Source organism: Talpa occidentalis, unplaced genomic scaffold (assembly GCF_014898055.3).
Source record: "Talpa occidentalis isolate TD23 unplaced genomic scaffold, MPIMG_talOcc4v2.1 talOcc4.3, whole genome shotgun sequence".
NCBI classification, from domain to species: domain Eukaryota; kingdom Metazoa; phylum Chordata; class Mammalia; order Eulipotyphla; family Talpidae; genus Talpa; species Talpa occidentalis.
In genome coordinates, this window is record NW_023603184.1 from 115,236,389 (window position 1) to 115,258,686 (window position 22,298).

Genomic DNA, 22,298 nt, shown 5'->3' on the forward strand with positions numbered 1-22,298 from the left:
TGCTCCTCCTTTGGCTTCTCACCCACGAAGGCACTACATGTAGGTACAGGTGACAAAAGACCCTTCCGAGGATATTAAGGAACTCAAGCCTCACCTCTACAATAACGAGATGATCTTAGGAATCCTCATCTCATGCCCATAATTCTTGAGCAATGGTATTTGTCTGCAGGGTAACAAAGCTTTAGTAAATACCACCTGGAATGGGAAAATAAATTTATAAAAATGACATGTTTAAAAACACTTAACACATAAACTAAAAATATATATGGTATCATCTTTAATTCCTCCCTCTCCCTCAGTCTCTCTGTCAAGTCCATCTCCAAGTAATGAGAATCCTGAATCCTGATTGCTAGACCAATCTTACTAATTAACTCTACCAAGTTACTGGCCTAGAACAGCACTCGTAAAGCTTTATTTCTGAAGCATTAAGTTTAAATTTCACAGACTGGCAACTAAGGCCCTTGAAATGATCTTTCTACACCTTCTCATGCATGCTATCTCTCCTCCCTCTGCCAAACTCCTCACTATACTACAAGTGAGCTGAGAAGAAGTTTGTTTCTTTGTGCTCATTACCCTACGGTTTCCACATTTGCCAGTGCTCTCCCTTCTTTAATCCTGATCACTCTTTTCGCTCAGCTCAAGCTAAAGCCCTCTCCACAAAGTATTGCAGCCTCACTAAGGTGTTCCTTTTTTAAAGGTGTTCACAATCCTGATGATCTATCCTGTACCACCAAGCACCTTCATTTAAATCTCTGGTATGCTGGCGTTTTGAGTTTGCCCAAATAGATTGTAATTTCTGTTGCATTCTGGTACCACATCTCACATTTATGAACTGTGTTCAGAGAAGGTCCTCACTTGACTCCACGGAAGACTCCTGCTGTTACGGAACAGTTGTTGTGCTTCACAGAAATGTGTGCCTTTGATCTTATCTCTACATGTGGGGCTCCACCCTGTATGAAGTCACCTCATAAGGTTCACTGCTAATAGAGACATCATCACAAGCACACTTGCTCTCTGCCAACTCATTTCTAACCTAAGCATCTGTTGACCCTTAGCTTTCAAGACTCCTGGTCTCCTTTTTTTATCAGCACACCCTGATTTACTTCGGCATCATGGTCTTTGACACAGAGCTTCTTTCTTTAGAGCAAACCCAAATCACCATGCTGCAGTTAGCTCTGTATGTCTCTGGGGAGATTAGAGGAATCTAAGTCATGATTCCTCATTATAATTGAGGATAAAAATCACTTGAGTGTTTATTAAATATTCTTTTCCTGGGTTCTACTCCAGACCTACTGGATCCTAATATCCAGAATATGGGCCTTTCATCTGAAAGTTCAAAGTATTTTGTAGAACTGCTACACAGGCTGTCTTGCAGGGCATTTGTAAGCAATGGCTGCCATTTGGAAGAAACTGGTGATTGCTGGTGATGGAACCATGGACAGGACTTGCTTTCCCATTGGTCACTTAGCAAGGACCAATTCTAAGAGGTATATATACCCACAGTATTTGAGAACTATGTGGCAGATATCAAAGTAGATGAAAGCAAATGGAGTTGGCTTTGTGGGACACAGTTGGGCAGGACGATTATGATCACTTGAGACTCCTCTCCTACCCAGACACTGATATATCTTTCTCTATCAACAGTACTAATAGCCTAGAAAGCATCCCAGAAAAATGAATTCCAGAAGTTAAATCTTTCTCTTCCAACATATTTATCATACTGGTTGGGAACAAAAAGGATCTTCAGAATGGTGAGCACAGAGCTGGGAGCTGACCAAGATGAAGCAGGAGCCAATAAAACCAGAAAAAAAGGTAGACATATGACAAACAGGACAGGTGCTATTGGGTACATAGGGTGTTCAATACCAAAGATGGAGTGAGGGAGGTTTTTGAAATGACCACAAGAGCTGCTCTGCAAGACATGGGAAGAAAAAAATCTATGTACATTGTCTTTGAAACCCTGCTGTGGCACAGCACAAAATGTGGTTCATTTTGAAGTGCAGTTTATTACCCTTAGTGTATGATTCCTGACCTTTTTCATTTATCTATAATTTACCTAAGATTACAAATCAGAAGTCATCTTGCTACCAGTATTTAGAAGCTACCTATGATTACTAGTAATGTCTGATCTGTGTGAGCCACTGTTCCAACAGCCCTTCTCTGCACTCCCACCTGATATACCAGGGGTTAACTTCTTTCCAGAAAGAGAAACAGTTGGTAACTTCTGTGAATTAGACTGTAATTACACATAACTACATATCCTGCTTATCATCTGTCAGCTACAAGGTACTCTGATGACTCGCCACATAGGAGCTTAACAGATTTCACTGGGTGGGCACCCAGGTTTCTTCAAATGTTCCTGGCCAGAAAGACCCAAGTCCATGCAGCGGTGGCAAAGTTACAGTTCTGTGGTTTCATTTTAGTTACCTTATAGTTGCCGTGTAATTAGTACCATTTAATGTATGAAACCAATAAATGGATATAAGATAAATAATAAAGGTAAATAAATATATCTACTCCAGATTAGATGTAGTATTGTTTGTATAACTGGGTTTCCTAATACTGGCATTTGTCATCCCCACAGTGTATTTTTCTTTTAAAGATTGTATATTTGAAAATAAAGTCAGATAGAAAATCCAATTTTAAAATTCTCATTTTGTCAGTGTATCTGATAAAAGATGACCATATCACCCATTTTTGGCCTCACATATCTCAATACCCCCCCCACCCCCACCCTGGCACCCGCCCACCCCAGAGCTGGATGAAGTAAATAGGAGCTTGGTTTCATGCCTGAGGCACTTAAAGACTCTTCAAAAGGTGGTATGACCTTTTACACCTGGACTGCAAGGCCTGGCTCTTGGTCACAGCAGTTTTTCTCCTCACTATATCTTGGTTCCCTCCCTGAGGGGCCACCATTTCTCTTGAGTGGTACTTGGATTCGCTCTTCTCCCTAGCAGACAGAACTTTTTTTCTATACCAATTAATTTTCCCAACTACAAAGAAAATAAAGGCAGTTTTCTAAAAACAAAATTAAAAAAAAACTTATATACTCTTTTTAAATTCCTCTTTTCTTGAATAAGAGATTCAATTAAAAAAAAAGATGGAATAATTCTAAAATACTCCTGTGAGTTATTACTACTATGCAAAAATACTCAGGAGTATAATAAAGTCTTTCAAAATCTGTAGGCCCAGACAAATGAATAAACAAACCGAACTGCTAATTGAATCAAAGACAGGGATATACCTTTTCATTCCTTCAGTATTTCAAGAAATATTTATTTTTGAGTGCCTGCTCTCTATCACCCCCTGTGCTAGTCACTAGGGATACACAGAAATACCAAGAAACACAGTCCAAGCCTGCGTGGAAAGATAAACATTGTGGAGATTTTACAAATACCATTAGAATCACAGTGCAATACAGAGAGCTACAAGAATGCAAGAGAAGGGGCCTCCCTGGTGGCACAAGAGGTTAAGCACCACACTATGAAGCAATCCACAGCCTCTGCAGCATGAGTTCAATCCCTGGCCGGCCAGGGAGCAACCCACATGGCAAAGCAGACCTCTCCTGTCTCGCCCACTGCTCCCCTTAGCAGTGTATTTCACTTAGTCTGCCTGTTCTGTTCCCCACTCTGTCTCTAGTGAATCCTCTAATGCTTCACATCTCTGGCCTGTGCCCCAGCTCTTGTATGCATAAATAAATAAATCTTTAAAAAAAAAAAAGAGAATGCAAGAGAACTGTAAACCACCCTTCTCAAAAAGGCTTGTGGAGGAAGTGAGAGTTAAGGTGAAGCCTAATAAATGAATTGAAATTAAGAATGTGCTGGGCAAGTGTAAACAGCATATTGGAAGGAACTGAGGTAGAAAAGAGCTTGGAGTATACTAGGAACAGAAAGAAGATCAAAAAGCCTGGAAAAATGGCACAAGTGGAGGGCTAGGTAAGATAGTCAGAATTTAGTCTAAGGTAACTGAATACTAAAGCAGGACCTTAAAGTGATCTGATTTACATATTTAAATATCCCCACTGATCTTGGAGTGCTGAGATGACTGATTTGGTAGAGAAAACAGGAGCAATCAGAAAAAGTAGGATAGACTAAGTGCTATGAGCAGAGATGGTGAAAGTGACTATTCAAAATATCCATCTTGAGGAGACTCAACAGGGCTTGGAGGAGATGAGCTGTGGGAGGTAAAAGAACAAAATAAGTCAAGGTTTCAGACCTGAGTAACTGGGTGGATAATCATTCCACATACTCAGATAAGAAACCCTGAAGATGAGCAGGTTCAGCGGGAAACATAAGTTCACTCTGGGACACACTGAGTGTGAGATACCTGTGAGTTAACAAAGTGGAGGTCTTGATTAAAATGGGTCTGGAGGGCTTCCCTGGTGGCGCAAGGGATTAAGACTCAGCACAGCAAGGGATTAAGATTCAGCACAGTGAAGCTGTCCACAGCCACTGCAGCTTGAGTTCGATCCCCGGCCTGCCAGGGAGCTACCCACATGGCACGGCAGACCTCTCCTGTCATGCCTGCTGCTTCCCTCAGCAGTTATTTCAGTCAGTCTCTCTGTTCTGTTCCCCACTGTGTCTTTGGTGAATCTTCTCATCCCCCCACACCAGTGGCCTGTACCTCAGTTCTTATGCATGCATAAATAAATAAATCTTTAAAAAAAATAAAATAAAATGGGTCTGGAACTCAAAAGAGTTTTTGGTATATAAATAATAATTTTTTTCTTCTTTTAATTATATATATTTTTATATCATTTTTCATTTTTGCACAATGTATGCATTTTCATCTTGGTTTAAGTCCCCATACAATTCCCACCCCTCCTTGTTTTGGTCCTACTCCCTCCTGTCCCCCCTGTAGTGTGTCTCTGGTTTATAGTTGCTTGTTGGATTTGATTTTTACTTTATTATAATTAGTCTTTTTCCTGGTCCCTTATTTAGGTTTTCTAAATTCCTGCTATGAGTGAGACCATCTGGTATTTTTCTTTTTCCATCTGGCTTATTTCGCCGAGCATGATCCCTTCCAGCTCCATCCATGTTGCTGCAAATTGCATGAGTTTATCTTTTTTTTGATTGCTGAGTAATTTGATTGCTGAGTATTCCATTGTGTATATGGACCACATCTTCTTGATCTAGTCATCCATTTTGGGGCATTTGGGTTGGTTCCATAGCTTAGCTATTGTAAATAGTGCTGCTATAAACATAGGGATGCAGGTGCCCTTTGGAATTAATGTTTCTGTGTCCTTTGGGTAAATACCTAGGAGTGGAATTGCAGGATCATATGGAAGCTCCATCCCTACCAGGTCGAGAATCTCCACACAGCTTTCCATAGTGGTTGGACCAGTTTGCACTCCCACCAGCTATATAAATAATAATTGAAGTTACCAAAGAGGGATGTAATCACCTACTGAAATATGTCTTGGAGGCTATGGTAGGTGCTAAGGCAATAAATTCACTGTGTTTAAGTGACTCAAGCAAAAGTAATCATGTATGACCAAAACCTAAATTTTAGCTCAACTGCCATAAAAACTACACTGAAAGTACCTATCATTGATCATAATAGATATAGTCCCCACTCTACCCTCTGGAGGTTGATCTCACAATTCAACTCAAAACTAGAAATTCATCTAAAAGTAGGCCAGACTCTACTTTGTTCTCATTTACATTGGCTTCAAAAGCCACTGAGATTTCACTTAAATCTTTAAAAATGTACAAAGTGCAATACATTTACACTAATATCACACCCTTTTAAATATCACTGCACATGAAAATCCAGGCAGTAAAAATTGCAGATTTTGTGTTTGGTCATTCTCACAGTGATGTGAACTTTACAGTTTACAAGGCTATGATCACAAAGCCCAAGGTCTGTTAGGCCTGTGCCACATGTAAAGAAGTCCACAGTCTAAGGGGTTCTTGGACATGGTCTGTTTTTAAAATGTACTTTGCAGATTAAAAGAACACTGTACCTAATAGCTAAGTCTTCTATTTGAAAGTTCACTTGATACTAGAAATAATTACCAATAAACCTAATGTTGATTGACATTTCTGAGATTTGACCCTTCTCTAATTATTTTTCCCTCTTTCTCTTTTTTCCACTACTTCCTTCTTCCTCCCATCCTTCACTCTATTCATTCCTTTAATCTTCCCACCTCCCTTCTTTCATCTTATTTTTTCACTTTTCCTTCTTTTCACAAATAGTTTCTGGAAGCTTTTATGTAATTAAGCATGACATAGGTACATAATCTACATACCATACACAACAATGCTAACTGGATCCCCTATGCAAGGCATTTCTTCAGAACTACAGCACTAATATCAGAAATGGAAGACTTTGTAGATCATCTTAGCCAATTCACCCATTCTACAAACCAAGCAAGCATAACTTCTGTTCCTCTGATGTGCTTGAGATTCATTTTAAGGTTTATTTGGCTATCAAGTTAGACTTCATAAAATAATGGCAGATACCCTGTTTTTATTATTTTATTAAGTAGGAAGGTCTAAAATTACACTAACTGATACAGTTAGGCACCAGGAACATATGGCAATTAAGCCCCTGAAAATGGGTCAAGTCTTAATTGAGAAATGCTATAAAATACACAATGGATTTTAAAGACATGATAAAAACACATACCTCATTAATAATGTTTATATTTGTTGCATGGTGAAATGATAATGTTATGGATATAACCGGTTAAATAATAAACCTTCTGCTAAAATTAATTTTATTTTGTTTCTGTTTACTTTTTATAATGTCACTGCTAGAAAATTTTAAATTCAATAAGTGACTCACATTTGAGACTTGTGCTTTAGTTTTATGGAACAGAGCTGTTTCATAGTAATAGTGCCTATCTCATCTATGGTGGTTGGTTAGCTAACATCTTGTGCCTTCCTAATTTACATTCTAGGCTCATTCAACATTAATTGATAATTCATTCACATACAAAAAAAAAAGTGGAGTTCATGTTCTACAGGACTTATCCTGAAAATTCACTGGTCATGGCTCAATGAGGCCAAAGAATTTAATGATTTATCCAAGGTCACATAGTTTATTAAGTAGAGATGCTACTAGGACCCAGAACTATTTGCTCATTGACCTTTATCATAGAACAGTTCAATGAACAAAATTGTGAAATGGTTTTCAATGGCTGCAAAACTGATTTCAGTTGAATTCAACAAATATTTGAATACCTTATAGGCACCAGGCATATGCTAGGCAGTTGTACGTAATCAGAGGGCTTAAGTTTTATCATTTTAGTGTCTAAGGAAATTCTCTTGATTCTAAATGAAAATTTTCTTTTGTCATGTTTTTCTCATAATCATAACATAAATATGATTATATCATTTTCAAATTCTAAACTATTTTATCAATGTAAATAAACTATTAAAATTCCCTAAAATGCAATTATATGTTAACAAAAACTTTAAATTTTTACATTAATTTTTATCTTAAGATTTTGTTGAGGGTTTTTTGCATCTATGTTCATCAGGGAAACTGGTCTGCAGTTTTCTTTTTCTTGTGGTGTCTCTTTTGGTAATAGGGTAATAGTTGGCCTCATAAAATGTGTTTGGAGTATCCCCTCTTACTCAATTTTTTGCAAGAGTCTGAGATGTATTGCTATTAGTTCATCATTGAAGGTTTGTTAGAACTCACTGGTGAAACAGTCAAATCCTGGACTTTTGTGAAAGATGCATGAAACAAGATGATCAGCCTATCTACTTGTATGGTAGGCTAGAAATGGGCAGTCCTGAACCACTCTGCCAAGACAAAAGATACTAAGTAACCCTAAAGTTACCTGAATTTTGATAATGACTTTAAGCAACACAAAAATTAAAGCACTTAAAGGGGGAAATAGAAACAACTGGATAAACTTGAAAAGAATAAGATAAAATATGAAAGAACTTTGAAAGAGTTTAGCATCCCATTAACATGAGTGTTACCACTTGGTTTAGTGTTATGTCATCTGTATGTAAATGGAAAAATCAGAACCAGGCTGAGCCAGAAGCAATAACCCACCTCCAAAAGGGAATGGCAAGTTATAGAGCAATCAGTTATGGTTCTGGACAATCAGTATAGAAATGATTATGGATCAGGGTAAATCCAAACATTAATCAGAGCTCCACTCTGTCAGACACCGCAACAGAATGTGAGGTGTGATGAAGACTTATATGCCGGGATGCCCAGTCTCCTCAACTTTATAGATAGGCCTTACCATCACATACAGATACCAATTAAAATGATATCCCATGTGTCAGGGGAAGCACATTTCCAGATTCACCCTAGCTTGTAGTGAACCTTAAAGACTGTGGGGAATGAAGCCAGTAGGTAGGTAAAAGAGTGCCAAATTTCAGTTTTTCACTAATACAAAATTTTACAGTAAGGTTTGTTTTTAAAAAAAAAAAGATTTATTTATTTATACAAGCACTGGGTACAGTCAGAAGCAAGGCAGGGTGAGAGAATTCACCAGAGCCAGAGCGGGGGAGCAGAACAGGCAGACTGACGAAGTACACTGCTGAGGGGAGCAGCGGGCGTGGCAGGAGAGGTCTGGGCGCCATGTGGGACCCTCGCCCAGTGGCCAGGGATCGAACCTGCGCTGCAGAGGCTGCGGGCAGCTTTGCAACCCAGCACTCAACTGCTGCGCCACCAGGGAAGGCCCTACAGTAAGGTTTTTTAAAAATATCTTGTAGGGGCCTCCCTGGTGGCCTAGGGATTACGTCTCAGCACTACCACCTTGATGGCCTGCCATGATAGCCTGAGTTTGATCCTCAGCCAGGGAGCTAGCCCACATGGCACCGCAGATCTCTCCTGTTTTGCCTGCTGCTCCCCTTAGCTGTGTATTTCAGTCAAGATTGACTGAATGTTCTGTTCTGCTCTGCTCCCCACTCTGTTCTGGTAAATCCTCTCAACCCCCACGCCTCGACCCATACCCCAGTTCTTCTCTGCAAAAATAAATAAATAAAATCTTAAAAAAATACATCTTGCAAGTAAGTTTTCAAAATTGAAGTACTTTGCTAAAATTTTAACAGGGTCAGGTATTATAAACCAAGAAAAATAAAATTCACCTTCATCAAACCTTCTCCAACTTGCTATATTCCTTCAAACTTTATCTTTCACTATGGTGTTTCGTATTCTGGAACAAACTGGCACTTTAGAACTCTTCTTTCCCTTGCAAAACAAGACATCCTATTACCTACATACACTGTTCCTCTTGCCCTTAATGTGATCTTTAACCACCCTTATTAATTACAGCTTTTAACCAATTTAATAATTTCTATTTCAGGGGCCTCCCTGGTGGTGCAGCGGTTGAGTGGTGGGCTGCGAAGCTCTGCAGCGCTGGTCCGATCCCCGACCGCAGGGCGAAGGTCCCATATGGCACGCAGACCTCTCCTGCTGCCCGCTGCTCCCTTCAGCAGTGTACTTCATCAGTCTGCCTGTTCTGTTCCCCGCTCTGGCTCTGGTGAATTCTCTCACCCTCCCGCACTTCTGACTGTACCCAGTGCTTGTATAAATAAATAAATAAATCTTTAAAAAAAATAATTTCTATTTCACAGAAAGAACTTGATGTACATAATTGACACTCATCAGATGCAAACATTTTATCAAACAAATTTCATAAGTACATAAAACAATTGATAAGTCACATACATTCCTTTCACAGGTTGTCAAAGGGGCAAAAATGAACATGTCAATTAATATGACCCAAAAAGACAGTAATCCCATGGCACATAAAAACAAGCAGCAAGACACATAAATTTACAACCATGCTTTTATTAATCAGTGTTCCAACATTCAATTTCTAAACAAATTACATACTTATGTAATGATTACCACTAATTAATCCATTTTAATATTACCTCAGTTGTAATTACCTAAGAATTTTGGAATCTATTTAAATTATGTTAAATTATAATTAACTGTCTGATATTGATTTTTAAGTCTGTCTAAAAGTCATATATTTTGTGAACATAAATTTACACTTTTTACAAATGTAAACATTTTGTAGCAGTGATGCCAGCTTTTTAATCAGTAAGCCCATATAAGTAGTTTAGTAAATTTAGACTAGCTAATCTTCTCATGAGAAAATAAATCTAAATACCATAAAAAATAAAATATACATCTGAAATCAGAGAAAAGACATAATTGGACTTCTTTCTTCAACCAGAATTGCTAATACAGCCTGATTTCTCCAGACTGTTTTGTCTGTATAAACTTGGAGTCATTAAAATGTTTTTAAGTTAGCAGTTTTGTAAGAATGACTTTTATCCTTTAAAGTCCAGTATATTTAAAACATTAGAAACTCTGAACTTTTTTAATTTGGGAGATTCATAGAAGTTTATATTTATGTCTATAAACCAGTCAAAACATAGCTCCTTTAAGAGATTTATAATGGACTTTATCAATATCTTCCAGATGTATGAAAATATTTTACACTCACAGCAAGATATAAAAGCTGTGGTAAATTATAAACATACAGACACATAGATATCTTATAGCTTCAGTTTTACAAATCAATCCCAGATTGAAAGCAAACGCAAAAGCTCATTAACCCAGAACACAAAAGGATGTTCTCCTATGCATGTTCTCATGAGGCAGGAAAACCTCATGAGGTACACTTCCTCAGTCACAGAGTTTGGCTTCACCATGTGAGTCCACTGAAGTATGTCTGTGGAAGCTTAAGATTCTCAATATAAAAATATAATTTTCAAAAGTATAAAGCCGTGTTTCTCATGCAAACATAAAATGGACCCGTCAAAGTTTCATTCAACTTCAATTAATGAAGGAACCAGTATGATGTTAAAATCAACTTCAATTAATGAAGGAACCAGTATGATGTTAAAACTAATTCAAAGAGTTTATGAGAAGCTATGTATATAGTAATAAATATTAGAACAGGATTACAAGATTAGGGACAAAATTGATCAATGTCTTACAGAATAAATCACAACCTGTGAGATTATCTAGTCCACCAGATGGAAATTATTTACATCCCTACCACACCAAAATCTACAAGTTAACCTCTTCCCCTACAGAACTGTAAAACATGCCATCAATAAGAAGTCAAGCACGGGAAATCACTAAATGAACACCCAATAAGTTCTTTTGCCTATTTCCAAGTTTGGGATAATTTTTAACATAGGAATTAGATGTTGCAAATGTCACATGGGGCCTACTTACTTATACTAAAAAAGTATTAATTGACCTGAAATTCATATGAACTGTGCATCCTGTTAACAGATAGATACCTATTAACTCTAACAACAAGTTTACAAAAACTTTACCAAGTCTGTACAGGTTCGTTGCCAACCATGCATCCCTTAAATCTGTCCCTGGCTTCATAACCTTCCCTACAAAGTGCCATTTCTACAGTGCTTCTATTGTTTATATCATCCACTGGAGGGCGCACATAACTCACCCACTACTAGCCGCAAGAGAGGGCGCTCACAAGAGCGTGTCCATATCCGAGCCGCTAGGGGGCGGTGCAGGCACCTCTCAAATCTCACAACTAGTCTGCACAAGCATGGCTAAGAATCATTGCGCATGCGTCGCAGCAGACCTCGACTGCGCAGGCGTTCTAGTGAGCGTGCAGACGCTATTGGTACGAGTCGTGAGGCAGGCGGAACTTCCGGGATTGCGCATGCGCTGAGCCTGGGGTCTGGCGGCTGCCTGGGCGCTAGACCCGCTAGCTCATCCCGCGAGCCTTCTTGATCTTGGCGGAGATGCCCAGCCGGGGGGCGCGCCCGGAGGAAGGCGCTCGCCTGGTCCCTGCTGACAACTCTCCCCTGCTCAGGGAGGATCTTAGCAGCAAGGTAAGTGTGAAATGAGGACCCATGCTGCGGGCGTGGCGCCGCTCTGCCCCAGAGAGAGTCTACAGAGGCACCATGGCCCGGTCTTGGCTTTATCCAGCTGCTTTTTTCCTTTTATTTGTAGCCATGGGCAGCTGCAGTTACAGGGAGACTACGAAACTTGCCCTGACATGACCTCCGGGCCAGTGGGGCGGAAGTTTGGCTGGCATTTTCTCTCTGCTTTTTTTAAACTTTTAGAAATATCATCAACCTCAGATGCGCAGTGGTTCACCATCTCAGAAGATACCGCCACTCTCCATCCAGGGGCCCATGACCCCTACTTTGGGAGTCATTGTTTACGTCCATCACGAAGACCTGTCAGTGCTGCTTTTGAAGCTCAAATATGTCCATTTATCACCGTGTACGCTCTTACTGTCTGTCCTAAGCCAGCCACTTCTTTTACTATCAGGAACCCTGACATTGTTAGGGGGAAAAGGATGTCCTAAAGCTAATTTCATAGAGGCTTTGTGGACTCCACCCCCACCCCAGGCCAAAGCCAAAGACACTGGGAACTCCAAATCCCATCACCACCAAAGGGAAGGTGGCTGGGACCTGAAGGTGGGGTTAAGCAGCCAGGTTGGTATAAAGCCAGACACGTGGGCTTGGGTGGTGGTCCCCCCATTTTGGCGCTCCGCCAGCTAGCAGTGTCTGGCCAGCTCTGAGAGTGACTTTGGGTTTCCATGTCGGCGGATCAGGTAGGACGCATTAAAGACTATTTCCCTGTTTTCTCCCTGAGTTGTACATTTTCCTTATTTCCTTTTCCCTTGTAAATAAACCTTTTATTAACCTTTTGTGTGTGCCTGTAGTGAAGTATTAATAAGTCCCTTTTAAGCGCGCGGGTGAGGACCCATAGCCAGGAACCCGTTCAATATCGGGGCTGCCCTATAGCAACATGACATCTTTACTAGTTTCACGTCAGCCATCCGTACCATCCTCCAAATTATTCTCCACTCTAGCCAGAGAAGTGATGCTAAAACACATATCTAATTGTTAAATATGCTAAAACACATACCTAGCCAGAGAAGTGATGCTAAAACACGTATCTAATTGTCACTCCCCACCCACCCATCGCACCCACCAGGAGGAAGGGAAGCCAAATATAATATAAATCTTAAATGTGTAAATAGATAAAGCCTTTAAGCATGTGGAAATGAGGATGATTCTTTTCGGATATTAGATGTCCCAGTTCTACCATAATTCTATCCCAAACGAACAATGATATTTTGGGCAAATCTAATCCCCTCTGTGTCAAGGTAACCTTGTTTGAATGAGAATTATAAAATGAATGAGACAGCACTGCTCAAACTAGTCTCAAAGAATTTGTGAAAATACCATATTGGGTTTTAATTCAATTTAGTCACCACATTGACTCAGCTGGAGAGACAAGAACGGTACACACCTGGGTTGGGTGAGTTTTCAAACAACACACTGCCGACTTTGATTACTAGGTAGTAAACAATTTACACAGCTGTAAGACAGATCCCTAAATTTGGGAGGCTGGACAAAGATTATAAAATCTGCTTTAGAGATGCTATTGATACTATGTAATTATTTGTGCTCCCAGAAATACCCTTACAGAGAAGAGTTAAAAATAAACTTTCCACTTAATTGAGCCCTCTCCTACTAATAAAGGGTGATGTTCAACAGTGCCTGCCCCACACTGGTGTTTGAGATACAAAGGGGACTAAAGCAAGGTGAGAAGTGAGGGATGACTACCCCAGAAACAGGAATTAGTACCATTTACTTGTTGTGAATGCCTGGCTGTGCCATTCATATCATGAAAAGAACTGGTATTTGGGAGGGGTGGGAAAAGTAGCCCTCACATCATTCCATGTACTGTTTTTTTAAAAGCTAGAATATAATTTTAAAGAAATCGGAAGACTAATAATGCTTTTGGTGAATGTTGTCTGGTTTGGGTTTGTTTGTTTTTTTAAGGTATAAAACTTATTTAGTAGCTATTGCCTTTGCATGAATGCTTACCAACACCAAACCCCCTGAGTGGATTCAATGGACTGTCTAATACTTGACAAATTTAATCACTGTTTCCTCTTCCACCTTCCTCTCACCTCCAACCCCATACAAAGAATGTATATATTCACGGATTGCTCATTTGGGCAGTATGTGGTAACCCCTTAATCCTATTTCTATAATTATAAAGTTCCTCATGGAGCATATTTTGAAAACCTCTAAGACATTTTTCTTTATTTTAATAGATTAAAGAGCAAAAAATTGTTGTGGATGAGCTTTCTAACCTGAAGAAGAACAGGGTGAGTTGTTATGAGTAAATCTGAATAGTGTATAGGGGGATTTAATCACATTTTATTGGCTATATAATGAAGTTTTAAGAATCATACATAGGATTTATGTATTTATATTAAATTTTAGATGATTTGAGCATCTTTTTAGTTAAATTGCAAACAACATAAAAATTGTTCAAGATTTTATATGCAATTCACATTATCTTTAAACCAAATGTTACTAACTACAGTAAGGAGTGTCTTGGGGTTGTGATCACTAGTGGTATTTACTTTACACTTGTATTTGGTGTTTTCTTTTGAAATAAATGAATTTTGAATATATTGAGAAAAATGGAGATTATTCCTTTGAATAAGTGTGCGTAATTGTTAGGACAGTGGAAGAAGGGTGGGGATAAATTATTTTCCCTCCCAGAAGTTATTTTTACACAAATATTCCAAATATTTAACATGGTTATTTAATGCTACTTTCATTAATGTACATACAGAAATGCAAAGAAATTACATTTTAAAGTTCAGGAAGAAATGGGTGTGAATCCTTTTAAAGATTATTTAATAAGTTACAGGTTTGACATTTTTGACATTGTCACTTTGACATTTAGAGTTTAGGACAAATCTAAGTATGAAAACTGTTCTACTTTTTTCCTTTATGGATTGGAGAGAATCACTTTGGGCTTGCAAGGTCTTGTGTAATTTAAATATGATACATATAGGGCCTCCCCGGTGGCGCAGCGGTTGAGCGCTGGGTTGCGAAGCTGCCGGCGACCTCTGCGGCGCCGGTTCGATCCCCGGCTGCTCCCCGGCCACCGGAGGAGGGTCCCACATGGCGTGCAGACCTCTCCTGCCGCCCGCTGCTCCCCTCAGCAGTGTACTTGGGTCCTTCTGCCTGCTCTGCTCCCTGCTCTGGCTCTGGTGAATTCTCTCACCCTCCCGTGCTTCTGACTGTACCCAGTGCATGTATAAAACAAAACAAACAAACAAACAAATAAATAAATAAATAAAAACATGCCTCTAAATAAATAAATAAATATGATACATATAAAGAGCCCTGTGCCTAGTCAAATAGGCATTTAATAAACAAAAACTATTTCCTAAAATATAAATTAAGGCACCATTGATATAAACTTTGAAAAGTTAAATTGATAGGATGTATCAGTGCCTTAAAACTATATAAAACTTTGACCCAGCAGTTTTATAGGAATTGCTACTTAGGAAAGAATCCTGGGAATGTGCAGATTTAGTTACAAAGACGTTCATTAGAACATTGATTTATAATACTGAAAAGTTGGTAAGACCTTAAAATAGCTAAAACTTGAGTACTGACCAGATAAACTGCAATGTTACACCCAAAAACAAAATTGTAAAAGAACACTACTGTTGAGGTGTTCTCAGTATAAAAGCAAATTATAAGTCCATAGTTATAGTAGGGGACTTTTTTGTTCAATAATGGTAATGTGGTGTATGCAGAGAAAATAGTTTTACCTCAGTGTTATTAGAAATTCTAGTTGGTATTGGGTGATTTTGTTTATATTTGCTAAAGTATTGATCTGATTGTAAGTTGCTGAAATTTCAAGAAGTGGTAATAGAATTCAGAGTTTTGGCATCTATTCTTTTTAAGGTCAAATCATGATATTAGCCTAAATTATGTTTTGCAGAAAGTCTATAGACAGCAACAGAACAGCAACATATTCTTTCTTGCAGACCGAACAGAAATGCTTTCCGAAAGCAAAAGTAAGGGGTTTATTTTTTTTCTTTTTTTATATGGAAACACACACAAAGTCTTTTCTAGACTTTCTGTAGAAAGCTGGAATTATGCCTGAGTTATACTACCTATATCTGAATGCTTATGTATCTAAAGATCAAATGTAATATACTTGTCAATAAAATTAATGCACTGGTTGGTTTTCTACCAGTTGACCTTCCGAAGATGAGTCTAGAATATAAATAGAATCACATAAAAATATATAAAGATGTTTTAAAAGCAATAGTTACCAAAGTATGCTTTAGAGTTTAAGACAAATCTAAGTATGAAAAATTGTTCTACTTTTTTCCTTTATGAATTGGAGAGAATCACTTTGAGCTTTCAAGGTCTTGTGTGATTTAAATATACATATAAAGAGCCCTGTGCCTAGTCAAATTCAATTTAATAAACAAAAACTATTTTCTAAAAATAGTATTTAGAAAATACATTTAATTTACATTTAATAAACAAAAACTATTTTCTGAAATATAAATATTCTTTGTTAGAAGCCAATTATAAGTTATTGGCACTAGCACAGTACTAATGCTCAAATGGTTTGATCTTGGTAAATACCCAATGTTTTCCTATGAATTTCTAAGAAAAAGTACAAGAATTATTATTTTACTTAAAATTTATTCTCTCTTCTACCCACAGATATACTGGATGAGCTGAAAAAAGAATACCAAGAAATAGAAAACTTAGACAAGCCCCAGATCAAGAAATAATCAACTTGATTTCACATAACAATGTGTGGCATTTGTTGTTCCGTAAGCTTTTCTGTTGAGCATTTCAGCAAAGATCTGAAAGAGGATTTACTCTGCAATCTTAAACGACGAGGACCCAATAGTAGTAAACAATTGTTAAAGACTGATGTTAACTATCAGTGTTTATTTTCTGGTCATGTTCTTCACTTGAGAGGTGTTTTGACTGCCCAGCCTATGGAAGATGAAAGAGGGAATGTGTTCTTGTGGAATGGAGAAGTCTTCAGTGGAGTAATGGTTAAAGCTGGAGAGAATGATACTCAAATAATGTTTAATTATCTTTCCTCTTGTAAGAATGAATCTGATATTTTGTCAGTTTTCTCAGAAGTCCAAGGTCCTTGGTCTTTTATATATTATCAAGCATCTAGTCATTATTTATGGTTTGGTAGAGATTTTTTTGGTCGCCGTAGCTTGCTTTGGCATTTTAGTGATTTGGGCAAGAGTTTCTCTCTCTCTTCAGTTGGTGCCCAAATATCTGGAGTGGCCAATCAGTGGCAAGAAGTTCCAGCATCTGGAATTTTCAGAATTGATCTCAAGTCTGCTTCCACTTCCAGACTTGTGGTTTTAAAATTCTATCCTTGGAAATATATTTCTGGGGAGAATGTTATCACAGAAGAATGTGTTAATACCCTGACTCAAATTGCAGCAGATTTGCCACCATTTGTATCAGTGGTAGCAAATGAAGCCAAACTATATCTTAAAGATCCTGTTGTTCCTTTAAATATGATGTTGCCACCAATTCCATCTGAGATTGATTGCAGTACCATTTCCAACACCCCACCTACAAGAGAGACATTTCAGGTTTTTCTTACTAATGGACACATGAAGGAAGTAGTTCAGCAGTTCATTGATGTCCTGAGTAGTGCAGTGAAGAAACGTGTCTTGTGTTTACCGAGGGATGAACCCCTGACACCAAATGAAGTTTTGAGAACTCATGAGAGAAAAGCAAATGTTGCAATCCTGTTTTCTGGAGGCATTGATTCCATGGTTATTGCAACGCTTGCTGACCGTCATATCCCTTTAGATGAACCAATTGATCTTCTTAATGTGGCTTTCATGACTAAAGAAAAGATCATACCAGCTAGTTTTAACAAACAAAGGGGAAGACAGAAAAATTGCAAAACACCTGCTGAGGAATCCTCTGAAAATACTGCTGTTGCTGCTGATAGGTCTGATAAGCAATTTAATGCACCAGATCGCATCACAGGAAGAGCAGGACTAAAAGAACTACAAGTCACTAACCCTTTCCGGATTTGGAATTTTGTTGAAATTAATGTTTCTCTGGAAGAATTGCAAAAATTTAGAAGAGCTCGAATATGTCAGTTAGTCCACCCCTTAGATACAGTTTTGGATGATAGCATTGGCTGTGCAGTCTGGTTTGCTTCTAGAGGAACTGGCTGTTTAGTGACCCCGGATGAAGTGAAATCATATCAGAGCAGTGCAAAGGTATGGCGCAGTATTTCTGCTCAGAACAATTTCTGAGACCTAGTTCTGTCTCTAAAACCTGTTAGCACTTAGGTTGCAAGAGTATACCATATTAAAACTACTATTAAAATGGGGCACACCACACAGTTACGGGACTGGAGTTCATTTTTGTTTTTTAAGCTTTGCTTTTCTTTCCTATATAGTAAATAATTTATTAAAACTTGTTAAGGGATGAAGAAGGATGGCAGGAAAAAAGGAGCAAGCCAAACTGCAGGCCAAGTTCTACAAAGGGTAACTTCACCCTGATCCTAAATAACAATTTTAATATGAATTTCTTTAAATCTTTATAGGTAGTTCTTACTGGAATTGGTGCAGATGAGCAATTAGCAGGTTATTCTCGTCATCGTGTCCGCTTTCAGACACATGGGCTGGAAGGATTGATTAAAGAAATAAAGATGGAATTGGGTCGAATTTCTTCTAGAAATCTTGGTCGTGATGACAGAGTTATTGGTGATCATGGAAAAGAAGCAAGGTAATTCTAATCTGAGTGTTTTTGGGTAACTTTCTAAAAACAATGGACTGAACAAAGAGCTGTAGGTTCCTTCTTTAGAGACTGTTCAAATAACAGTGGCAACAATAATATCTTGACTTTATGCTAGAGACACAGCCAGAAGCAAATCTGGGGAAAAGCCAGAGGTGCAGTGGTTTTCCAGAACTCATTCTCCAAGAAATATTTCTTCAATAATTTTCAAAGATCGTAAAATGACTTGATTGCTATTAGTACTACAATGAAAAGCACTAGAAGTGAAATTGAGGTAGTGAGATGCCAAAAGAAGATAGTTAAAAAGTTTTGTTTCCTCCCAGGAAAGGCATAGCCCCTACCCCCAAACTTTCTCCTCTAGTCTTAGGAAACTGGTTTTTTGGTCTGTAGACATTTTAATTTGTTTTCATGGTCTCTCCAAAGGTATCTTTTGAAACAGTTTGAAATTATTTCTTGACACCATAGATCTAATTGATTTATTGAGACAAGATTTTTATATTTTGTAGCATATAAAAATTAGTCACATTATGAAGTACTTTTTAAATGTGATTAAACTTTAGTTACAAAATTGTGTAAGTAGCCAGAATATTTTTAATTGAGAGAAACTGTCCTCAAAAATTAATTTTATATTATAAATTTTAATTAGAATGAAACGTAAAAACAATAATTATAACAAATAGATTTTATTTTTTATAATGATTATATTTATTTATTTTAGATTTCCTTTTCTGGATGAAAATGTTGTCTCCTTCCTAAATTCTCTACCAGTTTGGGAAAAGACAAACTTGACTTTGCCCCGTGGAATTGGTGAAAAACTAATTTTGCGCCTTGCAGCAGTGGAACTTGGTTTAACAGCCTCTACTCTTCTGCCAAAACGGGCCATGCAGTTTGGATCTAGAATTGCAAAAATGGAAAACAATAATGAAAAGGCATCTGATAAATGTGGAAGACTCCAAGACATTTCCTTAGAAAACTTTTCTGTTGAAAAAGAGATTAAAACATGATTTGGCAGTGTACCAACATCTGTTAATGATGATTATATAAAAATAAAACACTTGCTACTTACTGCTATATAATGTGGTTTCAAAGTTCATTTTTACTTATGTATTACATATAGCTTTATATAACCAATTTAGTCAAAATGATAGGAAAAAAGATTATACTGAGAACAATCTGGATGTTTTGAACTTTGATACCATTTTTTTGGAACTCTTAAATTGTAATAGCCCACCAGCAACATAAAAGAAGGTAGCTTTTACTAACTTCATGGTAGCTACATCCAGAAATAACAGATATTGTTATTACTGTTGTCAGTGGCTCAGTTTAGACCGGGCCTTGTTTAACAGATGAAACACTAAGATTTAGAGAAGCTAAACAGTTTGCTTGAGGCTCAAACCTCTGAGTGATAATTGCTACTTGTATTAAATCTCTTTAGGCAACTTTCCCATTCTAGAATTTTGAAGACTATTTTAAACATTCTGCCCCACAAATCTCCATTCGCCCTCTCTCTGCCCCAGTCTTAGCTCATGAGCTTTTACACAGATCAAAGTCATCAGGCCAAGAACTTTCTCCACTTTACAACACCAGCATTTCTTACTTAGCTGTAGGTACATGCTACTACTCCTTTCTTATTAGAAAAGGAAGTTCAATCCATGCATCCAAAGTCTGTGCTTCTGTATTCCAACCCTTCCTGCCTATCAGAAGCCTTATACTCCTCTCTCCAGTTATCTTCAACTTTTTCTCTGTAGGATCCTTAGTGTAAAATGTTTCATCTAAATAATATATATTCCTGGTCCTACATTTTTCTTTGCTTACCATCTCTAACCTCCCATCCACAATCATCCTTTCCATCTTTTCACATACTTAACTCCACGCCAACCTGACCTCTACCCATATTGTTCGACTCTGACCACCACGCCAAGATCACTGTTGGAATCTACCTCCAGTTAGGGCTTGACACACTTTCTGGGTCTAGATACACTTTAATTATTTCAGTCAGAGTGGGAAAGAAATTTAAGGATTCTGACAAGCCTGCCAAAAGATTTCATACACCCTGATTTATTACCTGGTAAATGCAATGTTTAAACCAGGTTTAAGTAGTACCTGCATAGGTTTATCCCCTTACCTGACAACTTCAAGTAGCTACATGTTCCTGAACACTAAATTGACATTGCTGGTATTGGGAATAGGTAGATTTTTCAACATCTTAGAGATAAATAGAATAATTATTTTTGTAATAAAGTTCAGTACTAAAAAAATGATCATTGATACACTGCTGACTGTAGTGGGCACTATTCTCTGAGTTTTATATGTATTAATCAGTTGATCCTCTGTGGGGAGTCTAGATCATCACCAGTAAGATACTCTGCATGGATTTTTTTGTTCTTAGGCCCCACATGGTTTGGTAATGACTTTCTTGCACCTTGATTCCATAATCTCTAGAATGACGTTCTCAAAGGAGTCGAGATACATAGAACAAACTATCTGAGTTTGTTTTAAAGCTTTCAAGTAGAAGAATTTACCTGTTTTATTCATAGTTCACAAGAGTAAACACACAAATTTCTTTAAGGCAGGACCTCTGGACATCTATCGTCGCCCTAAAATAATGGTCATACATTTATTAATATTCACTACTTCTAAAGCAGCTAAAATAATGATGGTGTGGGTACAGGACAAATTCTTCCTCCAAACAGCCACCCAAAACTTCCATGTTGCTAAATTAGTTCTCATTTCTTGATTTAGGAATGGTATCCAATGAAGTTGGTCATTCGCCTATTCTTGGAATACTTAGCTTCTGTGACCAATTCTGGTTTTCCTTCTGCCTTCTGGGCACTTCCCTCTTTGTCACCTCTGCTGATTCCACCCACTGTGCCTGGTCTTTAAATACTAACTTTATCTGATATCTTTCCTGGGATCTTATCCTATATTTTCCTTTTCTATTCTCTCCCTGGGTGATTTCAACCTCCCCTGATGTAGTTACCTTATTAATCCTGCCCAAATGTATACATCTAACCCAAACTGCCATTATTAACCCAGACCTGTATATGTGAGGCATGTTCGTATCTCTACTTGATTCTCTCAGTTACATCCAGGCCAGTATGTGCACAATTGAACTCAAGCTTGTCCTAATCCCCTGTTGCATCTGACAGAAATGTGGAGGTCACCTTTTCCTTAACACCCTACCCCTATTCAATCTATTACCAATAGACTACCCTTATTTCTCAAATCCATCCGCAGTCTTCTCTCTCCATTACCACCACTCTGGCCTGTGCCTCTAACATCTACTGCCACTAACCTAAATTTTTAAAATAAAGTTCAAACCATTAACTCAGTGGCCTGCATGGTCTGCCCTCACCTACTTCTGTGTCCTAATTTTGTACCCACCTCTCTGGTTCTCTATGCATTGTTTTTGTTGAGTTCCCCAAAATATTCAACTTTCTTCTCAACTCAATTCTTCATCACCTGTTATTTTCTATCCCTGGAAAGTTACTTCTTGAACTCTGCTTCCATAGCTTTTGTCCATCTTCTAGTTTGTTTGAAAACCAACTGCACAAGCTTTCTCAGGCCAGGGTCTTTGTTAGCTTTTCTTCATGTGCTGTCATTACTTAACTAAATTTGTCACATTGCTTAAATATGTTTCTATGGTTAAATTGTAACTAAATTTCTCTGTTTTCCAGGGTCACCAACTTCTAGCACCTGGCTCATAATAAGTGTTCCATAAAGGTTAGTAGGAGG

General features: G+C 38.0%; 2 protein-coding genes, 1 long non-coding RNA gene and 1 pseudogene across 4 annotated transcripts; 3 read left to right on the forward strand and 1 right to left on the reverse strand.

Moving 5' to 3' along the window:
• Positions 1-1,389: 1,389 nt before the first annotated feature.
• LOC119255167 (transforming protein RhoA-like) lies at positions 1,390-1,996 on the forward strand (annotated as a pseudogene).
• A 9,618-nt stretch (positions 1,997-11,614) lies between these two features.
• Positions 11,615-18,413, forward strand: ASDURF (ASNSD1 upstream open reading frame). 2 transcript variants are annotated; one of them, XM_037523693.2, is made up of 5 exons: positions 11,623-11,804; positions 14,054-14,107; positions 15,751-15,826; positions 16,491-16,586; positions 18,373-18,413. In XM_037523693.2, the coding sequence occupies exons 1-4, from the start codon at positions 11,715-11,717 to the stop codon at positions 16,559-16,561; spliced, it is 291 nt and encodes a 96-aa protein (XP_037379590.1). In that variant the 5' UTR covers positions 11,623-11,714; the 3' UTR covers positions 16,562-16,586; positions 18,373-18,413. The 2 variants fall into 2 exon arrangements, with proteins under 2 accessions (XP_054555906.1, XP_037379590.1); XM_054699931.1 differs by lacking the exons at positions 14,054-14,107; positions 15,751-15,826; positions 16,491-16,586; positions 18,373-18,413 and adding an exon at positions 12,039-14,047 and having other exon boundaries at positions 11,615-11,804.
• ASNSD1 (asparagine synthetase domain containing 1) lies at positions 16,583-19,656 on the forward strand. The gene is made up of 3 exons (XM_037523692.2): positions 16,583-18,043; positions 18,373-18,554; positions 19,282-19,656. Exons 1-3 carry the CDS (start codon positions 16,583-16,585, stop codon positions 19,565-19,567), a joined length of 1,929 nt encoding a protein of 642 aa, XP_037379589.1. The 3' UTR covers positions 19,568-19,656.
• On the reverse strand, positions 19,277-22,296 carry LOC119256028 (uncharacterized). Its single transcript, XR_005127611.2, has 3 exons — positions 21,948-22,296; positions 21,086-21,160; positions 19,277-19,457 (listed from the first exon to the last, which is right to left on the reverse strand). It is a non-coding gene; the product is annotated as an uncharacterized LOC119256028 (long non-coding RNA).
• Positions 22,297-22,298: the final 2 nt, after the last annotated feature.

Excerpts from the sequence above, each read along its gene's own strand:
- ASDURF (XM_054699931.1), top strand. The coding sequence starts at position 11,715 with ATGCCCAGCCGGGGGGCGCGCCCGGAGGAAGGCGCTCGCCTGGTCCCT. Across the intron at positions 11,805-12,038 it reads GGGAGGATCTTAGCAGCAAG|AAATATCATCAACCTCAGAT; the intron begins GTAAGTGTGAAA and ends TTAAACTTTTAG.
- ASNSD1 (XM_037523692.2), top strand. The coding sequence starts at position 16,583 with ATGTGTGGCATTTGTTGTTCCGTAAGCTTTTCTGTTGAGCATTTCAGC. Across the intron at positions 18,044-18,372 it reads CATATCAGAGCAGTGCAAAG|GTAGTTCTTACTGGAATTGG; the intron begins GTATGGCGCAGT and ends AAATCTTTATAG. Across the intron at positions 18,555-19,281 it reads GATCATGGAAAAGAAGCAAG|ATTTCCTTTTCTGGATGAAA; the intron begins GTAATTCTAATC and ends TATTTATTTTAG.